The 24,855-nt window shown below is 40.1% G+C and overlaps 1 protein-coding gene across 2 annotated transcripts in view; it reads right to left on the bottom strand.

The window, feature by feature from the left end:
• The window catches only part of rpn2 (ribophorin II), a 36,687-nt gene that overhangs the window by 1,019 nt on the left and 10,813 nt on the right, over nt 1-24,855 (bottom strand). For both annotated transcript variants that reach the window (XM_061831519.1, XM_061831517.1), the window contains exons 7-16: nt 24,305-24,481; nt 24,100-24,218; nt 20,341-20,446; nt 17,875-17,966; nt 17,692-17,806; nt 17,099-17,293; nt 16,933-17,019; nt 16,752-16,847; nt 16,354-16,429; nt 14,969-15,098 (exon numbers count right to left, since the gene is read on the bottom strand). In XM_061831519.1, coding sequence (XP_061687503.1) covers nt 14,969-15,098; nt 16,354-16,429; nt 16,752-16,847; nt 16,933-17,019; nt 17,099-17,293; nt 17,692-17,806; nt 17,875-17,966; nt 20,341-20,446; nt 24,100-24,218; nt 24,305-24,481 — 1,193 coding nt within the window. The remainder of the gene's footprint in view (nt 1-14,968; nt 15,099-16,353; nt 16,430-16,751; nt 16,848-16,932; nt 17,020-17,098; nt 17,294-17,691; nt 17,807-17,874; nt 17,967-20,340; nt 20,447-24,099; nt 24,219-24,304; nt 24,482-24,855) is intronic.

Raw genomic sequence — 24,855 nt, 5'->3', positions numbered from 1 at the left:
AAAAAAAAAAAAAAAAAAAGGACATTGTGAGACACAGTGGTATGAATTCATTAACGCACTAAGGAGGTCAATAAATGTCTTGGAAATTTGACACATTGCAGAGGAAAGTGTTTTTAAAAAGCCTGCAAAATTTTAATGAAGGAAAAAAAAAGCTATGTATATAACATAAGGTTCTGAAATGATAAACTTTACATCAAGCTGCAAAACTGTGTGGGCGTGTCTGCTGAGTCAAGCCCTTCACCTGTCAATCAAATATGCTGTCGTGTTAACTACTGGCTGAATAACGTACTGTGGTTCTGGTTAAAGGAAAATTTTGGAGGTTTGGAGTAACAATATATCCAATAGGCCATGTAATATGTACTGTATCTTTATAATGTGATGATAAAACCTCATTTCATAGTGTTTTGAGAAGATTATCGAAAATTATGAATTTTCAGGTGCGTCGCCATTTTCACGATTCATGACCTATGTGCGCGGATGTGTTAGTGGGGTTCCAAACGCTTGATTACATGGGACACCATTATCCCTGGTGCTGATTTCTCAGATTTATCCTCATCTGATGAAGAAATAGCAGTACCAGTTGATCAGGAAGACAGAGGAATACTTCCATACATATTTGAACCTGTGGATGTAAATAATGTTGAATATTTGGAAGGTTTTTCGGGCGGATTGACGGGGAGCCGTGAGCTCGCTCCCTGGCTTGGCAGAGCTCGCTCGTCAGACCCCACGTCATTCTGCCCAAAGAACCGTCTTCAATCGCTTCCATGTACGTTCCATGGAGACGACTGTCCCCCCCCCCCCCCCCCCCCCCATCATAGTTAATGAATGCAAGTTTGTGTAAAACCTGGGGTCTTTTATTTAAATATTAGTATTTGTATTGAATACCATCTGAACAGATCAATGGATTCCAGCAGAGATTAACGTGTCGCCGAACACACTTCCGCATTCATGAGCCGTCAACCGTCTTTTTTTCCAATCATAGTTAATGAACGCGAGTTTGTGAAAAAACAGGGGTCATTTATTTAAATATTGGTATTTGTATTGAATACTAGCTGAAAAGATCGATGGATTCCGGCAAAGGTTAACGTGTCGCCGAACCCACTTTCGCGTTCACAAGCCATCAAAACAGTCACTATGTAGGATTTATTCCAGATGAGAACAGATCCAGCAACAAAGTATTCGTATCTGTCCAGACTTTTATACGCTTTCAAACGTTTTTCTGTAAATCTCAACGACTTACTCACCAGATCCATGTGTATATCCAGTTGTCCAAGACAAGCGGAAGCGAATGAACAGTCCAATTTCTTATCGGCCAAAACATCGATTTCGGCATTAAATACGGGCCTCTATGCCGATTTTATCTAATTTTTCCACGTACCGTTGTTTATTTTCACCTTCTAAATGTCTGACTGTATCGGGTAAGACTTTGGGCTTCGTGTTGCAAGACATATTTCCGTGTCGTCTCCAACGGACTTATCATTGAGCAATGCTTAGCTTGACTGGCAATATGGCGAGGTAAACAAAAGTCACGTGATTTTATGACATAGGTGCACGAGCTTTATTGGATACTTTGTTACTCCAAACCACCGGAATTTTCCTTTAATAAACAGTTAAGTTTCCCATGTATGTGTAAAACAAAACAACTCAGAGCACCTGCTCACCTTTTTTTACTGACCTCACCAGGATTGACCAGTTTACAGTACTGTGAGAAAGTATGGCACCTTTGTCAAATTCATACAGTATATTCTTTCATAGTTTCCACTGTTGAATGTTTAGGATCTAATGGAAATAAACAAATCCAACTCAAGGAAACTTAAGCTGCGGTTTAAATGGTTATTTAGAAAACTTAATCTGTTACATTGCCCTATATGAAAAAGTAATTACCCCACTTGTTAAATCAGAAATTAATTTTGGCTAATCACAATTTTCACTGATCACACCCAAGCCTGATGACCTCTAAACCTGTTCGAATATTAAATATTGGTTCTGACAAATTTTGCCCTGACAAAAGAACTAAAAAAGCTACAACAAAATGACAACAGCCAAAGAAATGCCAGAACAGTCGAGAAATAAAATAGGTGACACCCATCAGTCTGGAAAGGGTTACAAAACCCATTACTCATGGTTTAGGAATCCAGCCAACTATAGGTAGAGTATTTCCGTCAAATGGAAAAAACAAGAAGGTGGTATACCTTCCTAGGAGTGGCCATCTTACAAAGATTACTCTAAGAGAACAACAATGACTCATGTAAGAGGCCAAAAAAATCTCAGAACAACTTCTAAAGGACTCCCTTGCCTCAGTTAATGTTAGTGTTTGTTACATAATAAAAATATTAAGAAAGACACTGGGCAAAAATGACCTCTCTCATGGCAGAGTTCCAGGAGGTGGTGTGTGTCTCCTTACATATAAATGTAGCATAGCATTTCAGAAAAAGAACATTGCAAACAATCAAGCGTGGTGGTGTTACATGATAAGCCTTGAGCTGCAGAATTTCACTTTGGTTCTGCAGTACGATGATAATCAAAATCACACCAGCAAGCCAACTTCCAAATATCTTTAAAAAATAAAAAAAAAAAATTAAAAAAAAAAAAAAGGGGGGGGGTTCAAATATACAATCCCACTGAAAACTTTAAAAGGCTTTTCATTCTTAAAAACCCTCAATTTTTAACCGAATTCAACTGATGGACCTTTCCGACTTGTCAATCACCCGTACAATAATAGCCAATCAGATGGCCGCATTGTCCTCACCCCTGGATGGAAACGCCCCTCTCGCCGTATTGTCCCACAAGCAATGCTGGTTTTCAATAGCGAGCGCTTGGAAAAGTTAATGTTACGAAGCAAACAGTTCTCAGATGCGCTTGGGGAACATGCAATTCTGATGAAAGATATCTGGCTAGGTTACAAGGGGCCCAGTTGATTCATTTTCCAAAGTCTAAAACACAGTTGACTAAGTGTTAAGGCTTGCAGAAGACCGCACATACAACAAAATGTGGACAATATCAACAAACAAGGCTGTATGTACAAAGGTAAGTGAGGGAGAAGTATCTTCTCTGAGTTTGATTGAATTATTATCAGTGCTTTATACATTGCAGTAGAACAACTTTTCCTTTGTTAGTGTATCACTGACCTGCTGAATGAAGTGTGTAAGGTTTTATAACCAAGAGTCAGGTTAGTGATACGTAAATGTAAAATGTCATGCAAGAGAAATGTCGATTTGCCTATTTGTATCACACCAGACTTTTGTGTTTTGGATCATTGTCCTGTTGGAAGATAAATCACCGTCCCAGTCTCGGGTCTTTTGCAGACTCCAACAGGGTTTCTTCCAGAATGGTCCTGTTTTTGGCTCCATTCATCTTCCAATCAATTTTTACCAACTTCCCTGTCCCTGCTGAAAGCAGGCCCAAACACCATGAGGTTGCCCACCACCATGTTTGACAGTGGAGATTGTGTGTTCAGGGTGATGAGCTGTGTTGCTTTTACGCCAAACATTTCCTTTTGCATTGCCAAGTCAAATGAATACATATATGATATTACTTGTGATCTTTTCAGTAAAAAGTACTCATCCTGGTTTACATGCGGAGTACGATTCCACTACTCTATCCTGTTGGATTTCAATATGAAGTTTGTGAGGCATCAGCATTTTTTTTTTTTTTTTTTTGTATTGATCGCCAAAATTTTGCTGTAACTCTGACAGTGCGTCCTGCTCTGTCCAAAATCTTAATTCCGTGTAAAAATCCTTGCATGAAATAGTTGAGACGTCTCTGTAGAACTCTCTCGGACAAGTCTGACACATTTGGCAAAAAACATACCCAAATATTAACTGGAATACGTGATAGAGAATCAACTTCAAACATGTTCAATCGCCATTTTGGAAGTTTGTGGGACACGGCTAAGGGGGCGGAGCTTAAGATCGCCATTGGAAAGGTCCATTCTGCAAGGAAGAGTGGGCCAAAATATCTAGTTATAGAAAAGGCTTCATTTCAGTTGCTATATTTTTTTTCCCCTTAGTAAATGAAATCAGTTTAAAAACATTTTATGTTTCAGTTGGGTTATATCTGTCTGATATTTACATTTCATTACATTACATTACATTTGATGTTTGAGTGGGGAAAACCATGCAAAAATATAAGCAATTGAGAAGGGGGGGGTGCAAATACCTTTTCCACAGCACTATTTCACCTTAGGCCACAGACTAGCAAACATTTCTTTTAGGTGTCTGCTGTGCGAACCCGCATGCAGCACTCTCTAAACTAGAGGTACTTTATTACTGTACCAGTATTTGACTTAAAAGACAAAGTTGTGGAATTAACCTAATTGGCTTCATATTAATATATATATATATTAATCAATGTTACAGCTAAAAGTTGAAAATAGCTGTTAAAATAATTATTTGGGACGATTTCTCACATCAAATAGTTTATATACAATCAGTATCAGAGTTACGACTTTTAGATTGGTTCCGACAAACCAGTCGTAAATCAGATTATTCATAAATCCGAGCATATACAAACTGTCCAAAATCTGTAATTGACTAGGGGCATTTCCTGCTGACACGCTGCTTATATAGAGGAAAGGCAAACGTGCAGAAATTCAAGGTGGAAATGTGGACGTCGGAGAGGACACTAAAGGCAAGCCACAAGAAAGTATATAATACCAGTATATTGTTATTGTTTTGGCTAAGGACCCCCAAAAATGGCACCAACGAAGAGACACGCTTATGATACACAATTTAAACTACAAGCTATCAGTTATGTGGAGCAACATGGAAATGGATGAGCTGCAAGAGAATTCAAGATCAGTTTTATTTGCGTAGTAAATGAATATAAAATTGTACTGTATAAAGAGATGTTACTGCGACACTACCTAGTCACTCAGTGTAGTGGTAGAATGCTGCTTTGAGTGCGAGATGCTGGGATGTTGCCCTGCCATGACAGTAATACACAATGCCGGGCTGCCACAACTATCTCACGAACTGCGCTTTCAGGTGAGGCTGGGTGACACCACCTCATCCACGCGCACTATCAGCAGCTAGCTGTAGTCGACAGAACCAGATATCCGCCATCTGGATGTCCCCTAAAGCCGATCTTACTGGTATGTTTTGAAGTTAAATTCCAGATCATGCTGGAGTATGTTGGGCTGAGTGGCAGCAAGCCTCCAGTTTTCATTTTTTTTTTTTAAAGGTAACTTTTTTTCTTTTCCTGTTCACTTCTTAAAAATCTTGACATCAGGTTAGGAAACATACAGTAAACTCTGCATAACTGACACCGTTTAGGACCACAACTTTTGTGTCAAATTAGAGAAATGTTGACTTACACCTAACCTTTTCAGTAGTATTATTGGAGACTGGGACCTCACTTTTAAAGGTCCACTGTCATGAAAGGCACGATTTATAGTATGTTATTAATGGGAAAAAAAGGTAACCCGAATGGACCCATCTGTTTTTTTTTTTTTTCCCCCCAACACAAAATATGATTTTTTTTCCTCACTTTTTTTTTCCGTATAGACATTAAAGTGAATACTGTTATATGTATTTTTGATTACAATATCTATGTTAGAATGTTTATAGGGATGACACGTGATCATCTCATAACGTAACAAAAGATCCGGCTAGGTAAGTCAGTGGTGCTAAATGAGTCAATGTGAGCATTGGACAGCTTCCGCATAGCAACCCGCGGATGGACGGCCTCCGCACCGCCTTTTGGATCGCCCCCGGCCTTGTCAACAAGGCCGAGCTGACCTTATGGATCGGCTCGCCGGCGACGGCTTCCAAATTGGCTCCGACGCAGAGGTGGCTTGGCCGCGTGCAGGAGGAGGAAGGAGCTCTTCCCCCTCCCTGGCATGGGTTTTCCTGGGTACGCTACATACTGTCGGGGAGTCTGTTGGTAGTTAGAAGTGAGCCGAATATTATCTAAATATGGCTCGAAATGAGAGGGTAATATTGCCTCCCACTTCACTCGATTGTGAGATGTTCTCTTATTCGAAAAGAGCTTACATGATCGATAGCTAGTTGCCACTATGTGTTTTCAATGGCGAATGCCCCGGTGTAACATCTGCTGATGACATTGCAAGCAATATGGCAACCACTTGGATGTCAAATGAGACTTTCGCAACTTTGCGCATGGATGACACGCTCTCCGCTCATTTATTTTTTCGAATAGACATTTAAGTGAATAATGTTATATCTATTATTCATTACAATATCTTTTAGAATGTTTATAGCCATGACAGTGGAGCTTGAATGTAGACTTACAGTATGTCTGCTTATACAGTGTTGAGTTATGCAGGGTTTACTGTATTTTCAGTTCCATGTTTTTCTGCTGACAGTACCAAGAGGCTACTGAAACCGATAATTTACATGAAATCTGAATAGTGGCTCGAAGAAGGTGATCTGCCAGTAACTTGAGGATAGTTTAGGCTCGAACCACATTTAGACCTGTTCTTGGTCTCAGTTAATGATTGAAAGTTTGTGTTAAAAGTGCATAGAGATGAAAGTGGACTTTCGTGAAAATTCCTGAAAATACAAATGCACGCACCACGGGACTGCCGTAAATAGGAGGCCAGCATGCTAGAACGCACCTTTATGTGCATGCGCTAGACGTATTGGCCACACCTGAATCAAGCGACGAGGATTTTTTTTTTTTCCACCCCACCGTCACACTGCCTTGCGATTGACGCACTGAGCACTCCTGGTGTAACTGAATTTCCTTTGACATGGCTCATGATGTTGATGACTTTCAACGTAAATGCACACGCATTACATGAAGCAGTTCTGAAAATGCGCTTTCGTAAATGCTCCATATATGCTCAGTACAGTTAACTTGCATTTCCTGCTACCGGGTGAATACCGGTTGTTTTGGAGCAGGCTTGCTTAGTGAATATTGTTTATGAAATAAACACGTAAATTAATGTCAAGACCACACGAAATAAGTGACATCTTGAGAGAACGTGAGGGGAGGGTTGTTATTGTTACTAGTGTTGGTGAAAGCAGAACGACGAACTCAAACGCATGTTCGTTCAATGTCGTCAACTAATATCTGGATTAATTTTAGGCAATTTTTCCTCAATTTTCCAGAGCAATTTTCATGAAAATTTAAAAATCCGGAATTCCGGGAAAATTCAGAGGACTTTCATCACTGTTAACAGTATTTCAGTCAAGGATTCATTTCTACAGCTGTTGTCTTATGCTGCCTCACAGAGGTCATTTGCCAGAGACACAGTATAGCTAGCCTCCTGACACTCACATATGATAACACTGACACACTACCAACCAGTTGCCGTTGGGATACCAATTACTGAAGTTCAAGTGAAACAATGGCAGCTATCACTCTTATCGTTGGTTTGACAACCAAGACTAAAACCTTGTTTGCCAGTATTTGGTGTTTCTGGCGCATACCACATTTATACTCGTACTAATCATTAAATAATTGCTGTTTAATGTCTTACATTTCAGTATTTTAGTCTTTTGACGATGGTTTCTCCTTTTAGCAGGACAGATTTCCCCCTCACCCAGTCACATTATAGGCCTACAAACAATGGGCCAACCAGTCCCCGCATTAACTCCTATTGCTGAGTGTCACGACAGACAGCTCCGGCTGTTACATGGAGTTTTGTGTCAGACTTGAACCTTAAACCTGGATCTCCCAGCCTAGAAGCGGATGCTCTACAGGCTATATCATTTCTATTGACATCGATAAATGTAAGCCACAGCTGTATAAGTTATGCTTACAGGATGGCTTTTATCCAAGTCCTATTTGTAATTCAGTTACGGGACTAGCATCTGGAGTTTTGGTTCAAACTATCTTCCTGCTTTCAAGCGCTGAAATAGTGTTGATATACAAATAGGGTTGAATCCCATAAATTTGGTCTATCTTATTCAGTTCCTGGAGACTCCCAGGTTTAATCAATATATATTTGTCAGACATTAGGTCCGCACTCTTGGATGAAATGCTTCTATTTCACATAGTGCTTCAAAGCGTATTTTGGGAAAAATTAACATGTCACAGAAATCGGACCCGAGTTAATATTCAAGGTTTCTTGGTAGTCACGGTGTTATGTCTTTCCTTTGCACTTAGTTTTTGTTGGCTTACCAAATTGAATTGAAAATCCTTCATGTTACCAGAACTGAAAAAATGTCAAGCTCACACAACCACTTTTAATTCTACATGCCAATCTTTGAGAAAACCCCCACTATAATCCAACCTGTAAGACACAGTTGTCTAACTCAAGGTTGTGTCCTCTCCCCTCTGCACTTCTCACTCTAAACAAACGACTGGACCTCGAGGCACACGGCTGTCAAAACTCCTGAAGTTCACAGATGACATCACAGTGATCGGCTTCATCAAAGACGGTGACGAGTCTGCGTATCAACAGGAAATGGGAAGACTGGAGCTTTGGTGTGGTCAACACAACCTGCCGTTGAACACTCTAAAAGACTGTAGAGATAATTGCGGACTTCAGGAGGTATCGATCACAGCTGCCCTTGACTCTGTCCAATTTTCTTGTGTCAACCATCGAGATCTTCAAGTTCTTAGGAATCACAGTACACAGGACCTGAAGTGGGAGACGAACATCAACTATCCTCAAAAAAAAGCCCAGCAAAGGATGCACTTCTTGCGGCCTCTGAGGAAACACAGCCTGTCAAAAGAGCTGCTGAGACAGTTCTACACAGCGGTCATTCAATCTGTACTCTACCTCTATCACAGTCTGGTTTGAGGCAGGGGCAAACTCAGACTGCAACGGACAATCAAAACTGCTGAATGGATTGTTGGCACCATTCTACCTTGAAGACTTACATGCTACTCGAACAACGTCCAAAGCGGTCAGGATGCCACCAGCTCTTCCAGCTCCTTTTGTCAAGTAAGCACTACTGATTATTGCAAGTCAAAACTAGCAGGTAATCAAACTGATTTTTTCCCCTTTGGCAATTAACTCATTAAATTCTTGATCAGCTAATCTATTTTCTGCCTTCTGCCGTTGTTGGGAGACACCCCTACATCCTGCTGGTCCAATCAGTATTAGTAATATATTTTGTACACTATCACACAATTCGTCACTTTAACCTGCTCCCGTTGCACAACTGTCATTGCACTGGTCTGTAACGGGTACCACGAAGAGGTAAGGGCACTATTAACATAACATGGGGCATTAACGCAATCTTAACTGTTTTAAATTAAGAAGACTCTGGATCTTGCACATCTGTGACCCCTATCAGGAATAGTTCCTATGAACTGAATGTCTTTTTTTTTTGTTCTTTATTTTGAATGCCGTACGCCCAGTACAGCATCGACTGCTGAGACAAATTCCTTGTACTGTTACACACTTGGCCAATAAAACTGATTCTGATTCTACATACATACAGTCCCTTGTGAAAGTATTTGGGGCCCGTTGAACTTTTCAACCTTTCATCACATTTTAGGCTTCAAACAGAACAATATTAAATTAAATGGTTTTGTCAAGAATCAAGTGGGACACAGTCGTGAAATGGAACGTAATGTATTGGATATTTTAAACTTTTTTCATAAATAAAAACCTGAAAAGTGGGGCGTGCAATATTATTCGGCCCCCTTGCATTAATACTTGGTAGTGACACCTTTTGCTGCAATTACACCTGGAAGTCGCTTTGGGGTATGTCTATCAGTTTTGCACATCAAGACTGAAATTATTTCCCATTCTTCTTTGCAAAACAGCTCGAGCTCAATGAAGTTGGATAGAGAGCGTTTGTGAACAGAAGTTTTCAGCTCTTCCCACAGATTATTGATTGAATTCAGGTCTGGACTTTGACTTGCCCATTCTGACACCTGGATACATTAATTTATGAACCATTCTATTGTAGATTTGGCTTTATGTTTTGGATCATTGTCCTGTTGGAAGATAAATCTCCGTCCCAGTCTCAGGTCTTTTGCAGACTTCAATAGGGTTTCTTCCAGAATGGTCCTGTTTTTGGCTGCATTCATCTTCCCATCAATTTTTACCATCTTCACTGTCCCTGCTGAAAGCAGGCCCAAACACCATGAGGTTGCTCACCACCATGTTTGACAGTGGGGATGGTGTGTTCAGGGTGATGAGCTGTGTTGCTTTTACGCCAAACATATCCTTTTGCAATGTGGCCAAAAAGTTCGATTTTAGTTTCATCTGACCAGACCATCTTCTTCCACGTTTGGTGTGTCTCCCAGGTGGCTTGTGGCAGTTTAATCCAGACCTTTTTATGGATACCTTTGAGAAACGGCTTTCTTCTTGGCACTTTTCCATAAAGGCATGATTTGTGTTGTCCTATGGACAGACTCTCCCACCTCACCTGTAGATCTCTGCAGTTCATCCAGAGTGATGATGGGCCTCTTGGCTGCATCTCTGATCCGTCTTCTCCTTGTTCAAGGTGAAAGTTTAGAGGTACAGCCGGGTCTTGGTAGATTTGCAGTGGTTTGAAACTTCTTTCATTTCAATATCTTTGCTTGCACAGTCCTCCTTGAGATGTTTAAAGCTTGGGAAAAAAAATATCCAAAGCCGGCTTTAAACTTCTCCACAACAGTATCTCAGACCTGTCTGCTGTGTTCCTTGGTCTTCATGATGCTCTTGGCGCTTTAAACAGAACCCCGAGACTATCCCAGAGCAGGTGCATTTATACGGAGACTTGATTACACACAGGTGGATTCTATTTATCATCATCAGTCAACAGTGGATCATTCAGAGATCCTCACTGAACTTCTGGAATGAGTTTGCTGCACTGAAAGTAAAGGGCTAATAATATTGCATGACCCAAATTTCAGTTTCTTATTTGTTAAAATTATTAATTAAGTTAATAAAAAAAATTATTTGTTAAAAAACTATAGATTATCCAATACCGTCCGCTCAACTTCACGATTGTGTCCCACTTGTCTATTTTTGACAAAAAAATGAATATCTATGTTTGAAGCCTGAAATGTGGCAAAAGGTTGAAAAGTTCAAGGGGGCCGAATAGGTTCACAAGACACTGTATGTATGTATATATAAATACATACATGCAAGTTTTAACTTGACATACTATTTTAAGCTTGAAGCCTTCTGTTATGAAGGATAAGCACTGGAACTTAGCATTTCACCATGAAAAGTAACTTCAAAGGACTTTTTTTTTTTAACTGATGGAACCAAATCCTATAAAACACTGATTTCCTTTCCTTTCCCACCGATGAGGCACAATAACAATTCATTGTGATGTCTCCTGTCAAACTCCTGAAGTTTGCAGATGACACCACAGTCATCGGCCTTGAAGCCTGTGATGGGTATGCATCGACAGGAAGTGGAGAGGCAATGAAAACTGCTGATAAGATTGAGGACCTTCACGTTTCCAGAACAAAGACAAGAACATGCAAAATCCTCTTGGACATGCTACATGCAGATCACTAGCTCCTTCCCTCGGGTGGGTGCGATCGAACAATGCAAACAAACTAGCAGACAATCCAACAGCCTCTTGCAATTTACTTCTTAAACAGCTAATTTAGAAATCCACTGTAACATGCTGCCAATTTTTTGTCGAGTTTGTCATAATTCTTTCGGGACAATAATACATTCCTCATGCATTCACTGTAGGAGTATCTTCACGCTAGACTATTTGGATATCTGTTGTTGACCAATACTGGCCACATGTGCCCAAGTGCCATCTGCACCACAAGCACAATCAACTGAGGGGCATCTGCATCATTTCCAATCAATAATGTACAAGATTAGCGCAGTACAAGTCACAATAAACCGCATACGTTTCTTGAAGTCTCTGCACTCTTTGCACAATGGTCATTGCATTGGACTATTGATCTATTCCCCATTGAAACTGCTCTAATTGCTAGAAGACTCCAGATCTTTCTGCAGAATTGTAAAAAAGTAAATAAATGAAAATGTAGCGTCATTGCCAGATTAGGAGCAACCTTTTATTGTGCATTGTCTGCAATCAGAATCCGCTTTATTGGTGAAGTATGTAAACAACACACAAGTAATTTGTTTTTAAGTCTCATGAATATTCTGTCAATTGACTGTTGTCGTACTAGAGTGGCTCCAACTACTGGAGACAACTTCCTTGTTTTCAACATATTGAGTAAAATAAAGATGATTCTCATTCAAAGTTGCAACTGCAATGGTAAAGTTTTGGCCCATGTAAATTTCCACCCCATCAGCTCTTACATTGGTTTGGAGACTTGAAAAAAGCTCAAAAAACTGCAAAAGTGCAACAAACCGTTTATCTTGTTAACTTTTTCACTCTTTGCATAAATGTATTTCATTGTTTCACTCACCCAGATGACAGTCACTGAAACTCTGTTTAGTGTAGGGTGAGGCTCAGAACGCATCAGACGCTTAATTCTGAAAACCTCCTGTGGACAGTATAACCTTATTTCAAATGTTGGACTGGGGGACTGGTGATTCATTTAACAAAGTTAAGATATGCAGCCGTTGGGCACAAGCACAATGTGCATGTTATTCATTGGTTTACGCCACTTTGTTTTTCGCCACTTCTTCGCTACTTGTTGCGGGACAACCGGAGAATTAGCCCCGGTTCCAGTTTGTTTTCAATTTTCGATGTCGCATCCTGTTTAGTTGGACCACTATGAGAATTTATTATTTCTGGAGAAATTATCATGTCCATTTTATTTTTTAAACAGAAAGATATGGGCCAAAGAAGACAAAATATTAATTATTGTGACAGGCCGATACACATGGCTAAACAGTAGTCTGTACAGTGAAGAAAATAAGTATTTGAACATCCTGCTATATTGCAAGTTCTCCCACATAGAAATCTTGGAGGGATCTGAAATTTACACTGTGAGAGAGAGAATCTAAAAAGAAAAATCCAGAAATCACAATGTATGATTTTCTTAACGATTTATTCGTGTGATACAGCTGCAAATAAGTATTTGAACACCTAAGAAAACCAATGTTAATATTTGGTACAGTAGCCTTTGTTTGCAATTACAGAGGTCAAACGTTTCCTGTAGTTAACCAGGTTTGCACACACTGAGGGATTTTGGCCCACTCCTCCACACAGATCTTCTCTAGATCAGACCGGTTTCTAAGCTGTCGCTGAGAAACACGGAGTTTCAGCTCCTTCCAAAGATTTTCTATTGGGTTTAGGTCTGGAGACTGGCTAAGCCACGCCAGAACCTTGATATGCTTCTTACAGATCCACTCCTTGGTTTTCCTGGGTGTGTGCTTCGGGTCATTGTCATGTTGACAGACCCAGCCACGACCCATCTTCAATGCTCTGACTGAGGGAAAGAGGTTGTTCCCCAAAATCTCACAATACATGGCCACGGTCATCCTCTACTTCATACAGTGCAGTCGTCTTGTCCCATGAACAGACCCCCCCCACCCCCCAAGCATGATGCTACCACCCCCATGCTTCACAGTTGGGATGGTGTTCTTGGGATGGAACTCATCATTCGTCTTCCTCCAAACATGGTTACTGAAATTATGACCAAAAAGTTCCATTTTAGTCTCATCTGACCACAACACCTTCTCCCATGACTCATCTGTATCATCCAAATGGTCATTGGCAAACTTAAGACGGGCTTTGACATGGGCTGGTTTAAGCAGGGGAACCTTCCGTGCCATGGATGATTTCAAACCATAGTGTATTACCAACAGTCACCTTGGAAACCGTAGTCCCAGCTCTTTTCAGGTCATTGACCAAGTCCTGTCGTGTAGTCCTGGGCTAATTCCTCACCTTTCTAAGGTTCACTGAGAGCCCACCAAGGGATATCTTGCATGGGGCTCCACTCCAATTGAGATTGACAGTCATAATTAGCTTCTTCCATTTTCTAATGATTGCTCCAACAGTGGACCTTTTTTCCCCAAGCTGCTTGGCAATTTCTCCGTAGCCCTTTCTAGCCGTGTGGAGTTATACAATTTTGTCTCTGGTGTCTCCGGACAGCTCTTTGGTCTTGGCCATGTTACAAGTTTGAGTCTTACTGATTGTATGGGGTGTCTTTTTGCAGTTAACGCCCTCACACAGGTGCATCTGATTCAGGATAATACATGGAGTGGAGGTGGACTTTTAAAGGCGGACTAACAGGTCTTTGATTGTCAGAATTCTACCTGATAGACAGTTGTTCAAATACTTATTTGCTGCTGAATCCCGCAAATAAATGGGGGGAAAAAAAAAAAAACATACATTGGGATTTCTAGAATTTTCTTTTTAGATTATCTCTCTCACAGTGGACATGCATCTCTGATGAAAATTTCAGATCCCTTCATGATTTCTAAGTGGAAGAAATTGAAATATAGCAGGGTGTTCAAATACTTATTTCCACTGTATATGGAATGGTACATACAAGACAAACCAGCAAGTTGGCGAGTACATGAGTGAGCTCAGTTAGGATGAGTGAGCACCACACAGCCATGCAAGCTACCAACCATTTTACAGATGCACTTGAGATACTATCTACAGGGAAGTCCTTACTTTAGCCTGGGAGCACAATCAGCTCTTTTGTAACAAATGGCCGCTTTATCGGAGGCTCCTATACTTTTCCAACCTACTACTTTGCTCAGCGGCAATCCTGAAAGAGGAGTAAAGAGACATCGGCATGTGGATAAAGGAGACATACAACAGCACACATCTGCTGAAATTAGGATGTCCTCTGTGTCCTCATTTGTTGGCTACTTGAACAAGGAAGATTATAAAGGGGAACAAGAAGTGGTAAATGTGAAGAAAAGGCAGTGATACAAGTGAATAATTGCTCACTCTGATACTTTAAGGGCTCTACAAGGAATTACCCAATCACACGATCCCTCTTGCTGGCATCTTCCCTAAAGGAGAACTGGCACCGGTAAGCATGCAGGCGAATCCACAAGGAGAGCACTTTTCCCTCTCCTTTGGACCAAAAAATTATTAAGAGGCCTTAGACCATCAATGTACTTATCATCTGAATGACTGATTGCTCTTGCTCCCTCTCAAGGACAAGAACCCTCTAAGAAATCTTTTATGTCAGGCGCAATCGACACACTTGCCTTTTCACGGCTTTCTGTGCCAGCATGCGGTTTCCGGCCAGGAATGTTACACCACCGATAATCGCCAGGTACTTAAGAGTCTGGAACATGTTCAAGTGGGTCCAGTAGACATACATCAGGCCCAGGAGAGCTGAAAACCAGAATGTTTGACAATTAACTTCAAATGAAAACAAGTATCCTAAATCATTTAGCGAGATGCATTGCTATGAGGTTCTTGTAACACTGCTAAAAAGATGGTTATCTGTTGTTTTCCTATCACAACTGTTGAACTGTTCATTGTTTCAGTACTCTTTGTACAACTGTCTATTCTCGAACAGGCCGAATGGGAAAACCCACAACAGGTTTTTGATCCATGAATGGACCAAAATATTTACAAATTTAATTAGAATCGGTATTTCAATACCCTTCTCCAGTATGTCATTCACATTTTGACACCTGAGAACAAAATATCTAATCAACTGTACCTTGCAATTATGGGGCTTTACACAAGATGTTCTCAGAGCAAAGTGGTTAAAAAGTATGTCAACTGTTTGGAAGTTCTTTAACAGAGATGCAAACACTATGCCAACCCACCAACCTGTGACATCCAGACATCCCAGGAATTTTGCTGAATGCAACAGTTCTATTAACAGGAATTGTTCAAATTTCATCATCATCATTATTATGCACGCGTGACCTACAACTGCAGAAAATGTTTGGTTGATGTTGCTCCCAAATTCAAGGGGTCACACTTTTTCCTTGTACTGAGGATATCTACATTATGCTGTGTAAAAATATGAAGACAATTGGTTGTGTGGTTAGTTTAAGCACAGAGCAGCCATGTTTATTCTTGTGATTTAAAAGATCACATTTCATGTGATGAATTTAGATAGAAATCTAAGAAACTTAAATGGCTGGCAATCTTTCCTGAGAATGTCAGAGTATTATCAGCAGGATGCAAAAGAGCTACTGAGAGGCTGAAGGGTCACAAAAAGGCAAAGTGGACATCGTTGGTAATTTATTTGTCCATTTCTGGTCCACCTGTGGTGAATTTTACCTATCAGCTGCCTGTTAGAGAAAAAGATGTCCAGACATTACTTAAACATTGAACGGTTAGATATGTAAATTAAAATTTTATTTTTAATTTTAAAGTTAATCCTGAACTTGTTACTGAAAACTTAATTCATTTTTTCCAAGTATATTCACTGGTTTTCAATACTCAATGGTTAAGTGTCATACATTTACACTTTTTTTTTTTAAACAAAAAAGGAGACAACACTTTTGGGTTTGGCCCATAATAATACGGAACCTTGATTAAATTGGGCCTAATATCACCATTGATTTATGACAGCCACATGAAAAAAGAGGGACTAAACAACCATCTATAGTTAACAGATGAGACCAACCTGCATGTCCAAAATGGAAAAGAATGGTGCTGGGAGAAAAGCTAAAGTTAGAAATGTTTGCCCCAAGCTTTATCCACTGCAAAGAGAATAAAAAGAGCGTGTTATTCTTTTTAAGTGACGTGAACAAAGGAATGGAAAATACATTTATCACCTAATACATTTACCTGATCGTAACAATAACTACTACTGAAAAATACATATCTTGGGAAAAAGACAAATAAAAGAACTGCAATTGGGATTTAAATTATAAAAAGTATTTAGTCCTCAATTTCTGAATATGTGTTGAGCCATTTTTTGTAAGGGAAAAAAACATTGGGCATTCAGCGATAACTCTGCTCCATAAGTTTTCCATATGTTTACCTGACAGAAACGAAAATAAGATATGAGTGCATTGTTACCAGAATGAGCAAAAGCAGGAGGGGAGACAGGACAAGTGCAGTGAACGTGTTGGAAACAACTGTAGGAGGCTTCTTCTCTGGTTCCCTGAATAAGTGCTGCATAGGCAGGATAACATTTCAATCTACTGTACTGCAAAATATATAGTTTCACCTTGTCGAGCAGTAAATGAAAATGATTTACTTGGATCTCTGGTTTGGGTACGTAAAGAGTCTTGGGTTGAATTGTAGCTGGAGAATCTTCATCAACAAACCTGAGCACAACATCAGCCTTTGAACAGATGAATGATAAATATTACTGTCAGCCATCATTTGGAAGACAACAATTATGGCACTATGCTGAGACTAACCACATTCCATAAGATGGGGTTCTCCAGTGTGGCATCTCCAACCATGAGATACAGGGAATAGGTACCAGAGATGAGGGCAAATTCGGTTTTACGCTCAGCTGCGTCCAACTCAAACTTGTACAGGCCCTTGGTATCAGGCTCGGCAACAAAAACAACCTCTTGACCAGTTTTCTGATTATGCAGACGGACAAAAGTCTGCAAAATAATCAAAATCATTTTTATTGGCCAAGTGTGTAACAACACGCAAGGAATTTGTCTCTGGCAGTCGGTGCCGCCCTGGTAAGACATTCAGAACATAGAACAAACAAAAACAAAAAACAAGACACATTCAGTTCATAGGAACTATTCCTGATAAGAGTCATAGATGTGCAAGATGCAGTCTTCTTCATTTAGAGAACAGTTAAGAGATAAGTGTGTTAACATCCCACATTGTGTTGAGCTTGTACAGAGTGCCCTTACCTGTTAGCCCAGTTATAGACCAGTGTAATGACAATTGTGCAAAGGGAGCAGGTTAAAGTGACAAATAGTGCGGTAGTTTACAGAACACATTATGAATATTAATACTGATTAGACCAGCTGGATGTATTTCATACCTGGTGGGGGGTAAGTTCAACTCCAGTATTGACATCAACCAGCTGGAAGGTCATGGCAAAGTTCTGGTGACTATCAGCGGTGAATGAGCTCTTGGCCTTTGATGGATAGTCGACCCTGGATCATCGGAGAACAACATTTAGTTTTTCACTACCAATAAAAGCGAAACAGTCTTGATTTCAAACCTGGTTGTCTTTGTGCCAATGCTCTGGTCCTTATCCACCACAGAGAGGTCCATATTGGTAACTGCCACCTCAGTTGACACCTTCACTTTGAGCTACAGGTGGAACAGCATCACAAGACAAACACCCAAAGAAGTTGAGCTTACAGCCGTCGATAACACCAAATGTAGACTTCAACGTGACTGAAAGTAGCATTTGGGGCATACACATATGACTGTTGATAAGCTCTAAAGGGGACATTATTAATAAAGGGAATATACAACACCTTAAATCAAAACACTGAATATTCAAATGTAAATGGAAAAGACGACTTTTCATAACCACAATTCCAATTAAGCTGGGACATTGTGTTAAAAAGAAAAACAGGCAGCACAATGAAAGAAGTGGTTAGAGCGTCTGCCTCACAGTTCTGAGGTCCAGGGTTCAAAACCCGGTCCCGTCTGTGTGGAATTTGCATGCTCTCCCCGTGCCTGTGTGGGTTTTGATGGGCACTCTAATTTCCTCCCACATGTAAAAAGCATGCATGGTATGTTAATTGAAGCCTCTAAATTGCCCTTGGGTATGATGAGTGCCCTGTTATTGGCTGACAACCTGTTCAGGGTGCACCCCGCCTCCTGTCCGTAGATAGCTGGGAATTACTCCAGCAACACTTGTGAGGATAAGTGGCTCAAAAAAATGGATGGATAAATAAAATCAGAATACAATTATTTATATGGCAGCACCGACTGCCAGAGAAAATTTCCTTTTTTTTTAACACACTTGGCAAATAAAGCTGATTCTGATTTGCAAATCATGTCTCACCTCTATTTAATTGAATACAACCAAACATATGGAATATTCAAATTGATAAACTTGATCATTTTTAAACTTGGAATGTTATGGCTGCAGAACATTCCAAAAAAGCTGGGGCAAGTGGCAATACAAGACTGAGAAATTTGAGGAATGCTGACATTTGTTTGGACCATCCTACATGTGAACACCCCTATTGGGAACAAGAGAGTGCCATGATTGGGTATAAAAGGTGGTACCTTGAATTGATTATTCACAAGCAAAGATGGGGCGAATTTCATCTCTTTGTGAACAAGTGCATGAGAATATAGTCGAAAAGTTTAAGGACAATGTTCATCAATGTACAATTGCAATAGATTTAGGGATTTCATCATCTACGGTCCATAATATCAAAGGGTTCAGAGGATCTGGACAAATCACTGCATGTTAGTGACAAGGCTGTGAACCAAGATTTGAATGCCCTTAACCGCCAATCACTCAGGCGGCACTGCATCAACAACTGACATCAATGAGTAAAGGATATCACAACATGGGCTCAGACACTTCAGAAAACCAATGTCAGTAAATAGAGTTCTGCATTAGAACCGTAAGTGCAATTTATAACTATGCAAAGCAAAAGCCCCTTACCAACACCACCCAGAATCCCACCAGGTTCTCAGGGCCAGGCCCATCTGAGATTGACTGATGCAAAGTAGAAAAGTATTCTGTGGTCCAACTGGCCCACATTTCAAACTGTTTTTGGAAATTGTGGACATCGCAACCTCTGGGCCAAAAAGGGGAAAAAAAAAAAGAAGAAATAACATTCAAACTGTTATGAATGCAAAGTTAAAAACCCAACATCTGTGATGGTATGGGGTTGTGTTAGTTCCAATGGCTTGGGTAATTTACACATCTGTGAAGGCACCATTGATGCTGAAAGGTAAATACATTGTGTGAAAAACATGCTGTCTTTTCCATGGACACCCCTACTTATTTCAGCAAGACAATGCCAAACCACATTCGGCATGTATTACAACAGTGTGGCTCTGGAGTAAAAAGTGTGGGTATTAGACTGACTTGGATGCAGTCCAGACCTGTCTATTGAAAATTCATAGTGTGCTTTGAAGCAAAAAAAAAATAAATAGAAAAAAAAAAAAAAAAGAAAACAGACCCCGGACTCTAGAACGGCTAAAGTTCTATATCAATCAAGAATGAGAAATAATTCCACCCACAAAATTTCAACAATTGGTGTCTTCAGTTCCCAAACATTTATTGAATGTTGTTTAACGGAAAGGTGATGCAACAGTTCCAATCATGACCCTGTCCCAGTTTTTTGGGAATGTGTTGCAGCCATGAAATTCTAAGTTTATGCTTCCTCCTGAGGAAAGTTTCCTACCCAAAGTTAGCATACCAAGTTTCAGTCAAAAGTTGAAAAGCAATTAAAAATATAGTAAACTGCAAGATAGCGGCTCAACACTCTTTTTAGTGGTTGTCAAAAGCTATCTTTAGAGACAAGTTAATTTGCTTTCATTTGCACAATGCTTCCATTATTAAACATGTCAGCATGAATGATTTCAACTGCTGCAGGTTTAAATGGTTCAGAGGCAAAAAAAAAAAAAAAAAAACCCTCAAATTTTGAAAAGGCAGGTAACTTTAATTGACCATCACAGATGAGAAATTAAAAAAAAAAAGTAAACTCACCTCGACATGATTTGCAATCAATCTGCTATCACCAGTCACAGAAACAGTTAACTGGTAATAGCCACTTGTTGGCTGCTGGGACATGAAGTTCAGTTCAAAGACACCACTGAAAAGCAAGAAATATTAATCTTACATAATGTGTTCACAGTCCAAAGTTGATTTCTTACCAACACCGCATAGCATAATTAATGAATTGAAAATAAATCCATCCAAACCATTAACAGAAAGGACGTCAAAACTGTAGATTTAAGTTTGGTGACAGATTGGTGATGGAACGAAATTAAAATTTAGATTTATTTAGTTATTCCAGTATATTACAGTATATTATGCAATCACATTTTAAAAATCTGCATACAATTTCACAATATAAGTCATACAATAACATGTCTATAATGTTATGGCTTCAATATTTGTTTTATCCAGTGGAAACCCTGCAGATCAATCTGCAGCCATATAGCTTCTCTTGCATTTCCTGTGTCCAACTATTAGCTCGCTGGCACAAGTGTCAAAAACTGTTTGTCCCCTTCCTGATTTATTTTTGTGCATGTTTGTCAAACTTAAGTTTCCCCACCATCACACAAATTGAATTCGAGGGAAAAAAATATCACAAAGTACAGTTTTTGAACAGGTTTTTATTAAGAGAAGAAAAATCTATACATGTAAAAAAAGTGATTGCCCTAAACCTAAGAACTGGTTGGGCCAGGAGCAACTCCAGTCAACTATTTTCAGTTGTTCAAACTTTGGCCCACTTTAGGCCACTCTGAAGCTTTCTTTTATTTTCCAGGCATTTAGAGCTGGACTTAACTCGTTAAGTTTTTTTGGATCATTGTCATGGTGCAGAAACCAAATTAGGTTCAGCTTGAGGTCACGAAAAGATGGCTAGATTTCGTCCTTTGGGATATTTTGGTAGACAACAGAATTCATGGGTCCATTTATCACAGTCATCTTCCAGGTCTTACAGCAGCAACACAGCCCCACCAACACACTATCGCTACATTTTAAATAAATTGAGCGTTACTTTTGCACGAGATATAATGGATCGAGATAATATAATACACACCTTTCCTAAATTTCAGTTTTTGTCTCATCAACTATAGAGGTTTTTTTTCCTCACAAATTTTGAGGATAATCAAGATGTCCATTTATCTCCTACCACTTTTCCGGGTCAGGTCATGGGGGCAGTGGATTCAGGAGGGATACCCAGATGTCCCTTACCCCAGCGACTTCATCGAGCTCTTCCGGAGTCATTCCCAGGCCAGCAGAGTCTCTCCAGTGTGTGCTGGGTTGTCCCAGGGGTCTCTTTCCGATAGGACACCTCAGGAGGGAAGCATCCGGATCAGATACCCCAGCCACCTTTTCTGGCTCCTCTCAATATGGAGGAGCAGCAGGTCGACACTAAGCCCTCACAGATGACCGAGCTTCTCACCATATCTCTAAGGGAGAGCCCGGACACCCTGCGAAGGAAACTCATTTCAGCCGTTTGTCTCAAGAATCTTGTTTGTTCTTGGTCGCGACCCATAGCTCATGACCACAGGTGAGGGTAGGAACGTGAAACGACTGGTTGAGGGCCATCAGATTTGGAGGTGCTGATTCTCATTCCGGCCATTTCACACTGTGCTGTGAACCGCTCCAGTGAGCGTTGGAGAACACAGCTTGATGAAGCCAAAAGAACCACATCATCTGCAAAGAGTAGAGATGCAATGCTAAAACCACCAAACAGCACACCCTCCACCCCTCTGCTGCACCTAGAAATTCTGTCCATGAAAGTTATGAACAAAATTGGTGACAAAGGGTAGCCTTGGCGTAGTCCAACTCTCACCAGAAACTAGTCCGACTTATTGCCGGCAATCCAGACTGAACACTGACACCGGTCATACAGGGACCACACAGCTCATACCAGGGGGCTCAGTACCCCGTACTCCCGATCAAGATATCTTCTGGGAGAATTAAGGAGAGCCTAAATGTTCTTTTTGACCAGCAGCAGTTTTCATGTGCCCAGTCTCTTATATTTGAGCTGTGAACACTGACCTTAACTGACGCAAGTAAGACCTGCAGCTATTTGGAGAATGTTGAGGGGGTCTTTTGTGATGCCCAGCCACTCCTGAGAAGGTTCACCACTGTTCTATGTTTTTGCAATTTGTTGATTGTTGCCCCAAAGCTTTAGAAATTGCTTTATATCCTTTTCCACACTGACAGAGCTCAATTACTTCATTTTTTTTCCTGACTCTCTTTAGATCTAGGCATGATGTGTAGCTTTTGAGGATCTTTTGATCTACTTCATTTTATCAGGCAGGTCCTATTTAAGTGATTTCCCAACTGAGAACAAGTGTGGCAGGCATAGGTTTCGGTAGAGAAATGAAATGGGTATGATAAACCAGTTAAGCTGGGTTATAAAGAGGGGAACTCACTTTTTCCACATAGGAAAAACAAAAAACATTTTAAAAACTGCACTTCATTTTCACATCTTTGACAAATATTGATATTTGTTTGATGGTAAACATTCAAGTGTGACTAACATACAAAATAGATCAGAAATTAGTAAGGGGACAAACAATTTTGCACATCACTGTAGCTGGGAGCGGCTGTCTCAAAACAGCATGTAACAAATATTTCCCTTACCTGAACAATGAAAACCAGCAAGGTTGGGGACAATCCGGATGTTGTCTTGGCTCAGAGCCACAAGCATGACGGTACCCATAATATATACTGTATATATAAATATACTCTACTATAATATACTAAAATGTAGATATGTTATTAGAGAGTGGAATGTATGTATTATTTAACATTTATGCTTATGATTTGACAAGGTTGATTCCCAACCCTGAGTGTAGGCCGTGTGTTATAAACTGACCTCTTACAATTAATTCCACAATGCTTGTTGATAGCAAATGATTCTTTATGCTGTCTACGGACTCATGCGCCGGCCGTTACAAATCAAGGTGTGACATGCATGAGACGTGTTATCCTGGCGCATCAGTAAAATACAGTAGTGTTCAAAATAGCAGTCCAAACGTGACTAGCCAGATTAACCTACGTTGTCAGTAGATATTTTTCATCACTATATGTCAAACAAGTTATTAGTAGGTGCAGTAGATTGTCAGAATACCAACAAGACCCAGCATTTAGAAATGAGCTCAGAGGGACAGAACAAAGTTAGAGGGAGCAGAGAGAGAGAGAGAGAGAGAGAGAGAGAGAGAGAGAGAGAGAGAGAGAGAGAGTGTGTGTGAGTGTGTGAGTGTGAGATGGATGGAGCTGCCAGGCAAAAGAGCGGGAGGAAAACGAAAGAAGGTTGCTGGGTGTTGTGAGGGAATTCATGAGAGCTGTTGGGATAAGAGTGTAACATGCAGGTGACAGGCTTACATTGAAGAAAGATGATGCACTGTGGGGACCCCTAACAGTACAAGCTTAAAGTAAAATAAGATTGAATTTGTTTAAAGATTTTTTTTTTTTTTGTCAGATGTGATTTTAACGAGACAGATTCTGTTAAAGTGACTTCTTGATTGAACATGTCTGAGGTAAATGAATGTACCTAATGAAAATTGTGAGTCGCAACAATTTATGATTTAATTACTTTTTCCACACATGGGTAGGTAACTTAACTAAAATGAACCCCCCATTGAAAAACAGCATTTTAAGTCCACTTGGATTATATTGGATATTTTTGATACTTAAAGTGGGAAAGTGCAAAAATATAACATTTGAGAAGGAGCCCAATACTTTTCATGACACTGTAAGTTTGTTCTTTGTGACACATACTCATTGAGAGTGAATGGTGCTTGGGCAAGAATGATACTTTTTGAAGCCACTGCATATGCAGAATCCACCTGCACATTAGCTGAGGCCAGAGGCTGAGACATGATGTCAGTAACAAGGATCTGAGAACCAGAGAGAAAAACAGAATGACTGAAAAAATTCCATATGACATGCACTGAAATACACAGATGACATTTTGCATTAATACCTGCAGGGTTGGTTGGCTGTGCGATACAGTGGGTGGGCCATGAGTGCTGATGACCACTGGAACATGGAAACGGTTGTTGGAGAGGGTGGCAGCAGCATTTGCGACGCTGAAGGCTTCAGCTAGAGAGTTCCAGGACTTCTTGCTGAAAATGGAGTTGACTAGCTGAATGACTTGATCCTGTGAAAAGAACAAGGTAACCCAAACATTTCAGTGGCATGGTAGAATAGGCATGGCAAAATACACCCCACATGCAATGACAAAGTATTTCAGTGACTGGCTTAGAACAGGAGTGGGCAAAATACACCCCACACGCAACATACAGTCCGCTACATTTATTAACCGGGTAATAAATTCTAATTAACGCATTCCCAAATATTATTACTACAATGAATTTACATAAAGGGAAATCCAGTGGTTTGCATTAACAATGAATCCAATAGGTCATGTAGTATGTACTCTATCTTGACAATGTGACAGTGTTTTGAGAAGATTATCGACAATTACGAATTTTCAGGGGCGCTGCCATTTTGACAGGTCATGTGACCTACGTG

The sequence above is a fragment of the Syngnathoides biaculeatus genome, chromosome 10 (genome assembly GCF_019802595.1).
Source record: "Syngnathoides biaculeatus isolate LvHL_M chromosome 10, ASM1980259v1, whole genome shotgun sequence".
NCBI lineage: Eukaryota > Metazoa > Chordata > Actinopteri > Syngnathiformes > Syngnathidae > Syngnathoides > Syngnathoides biaculeatus.
This window is presented reverse-complemented; position numbering and strand designations above follow the sequence as displayed.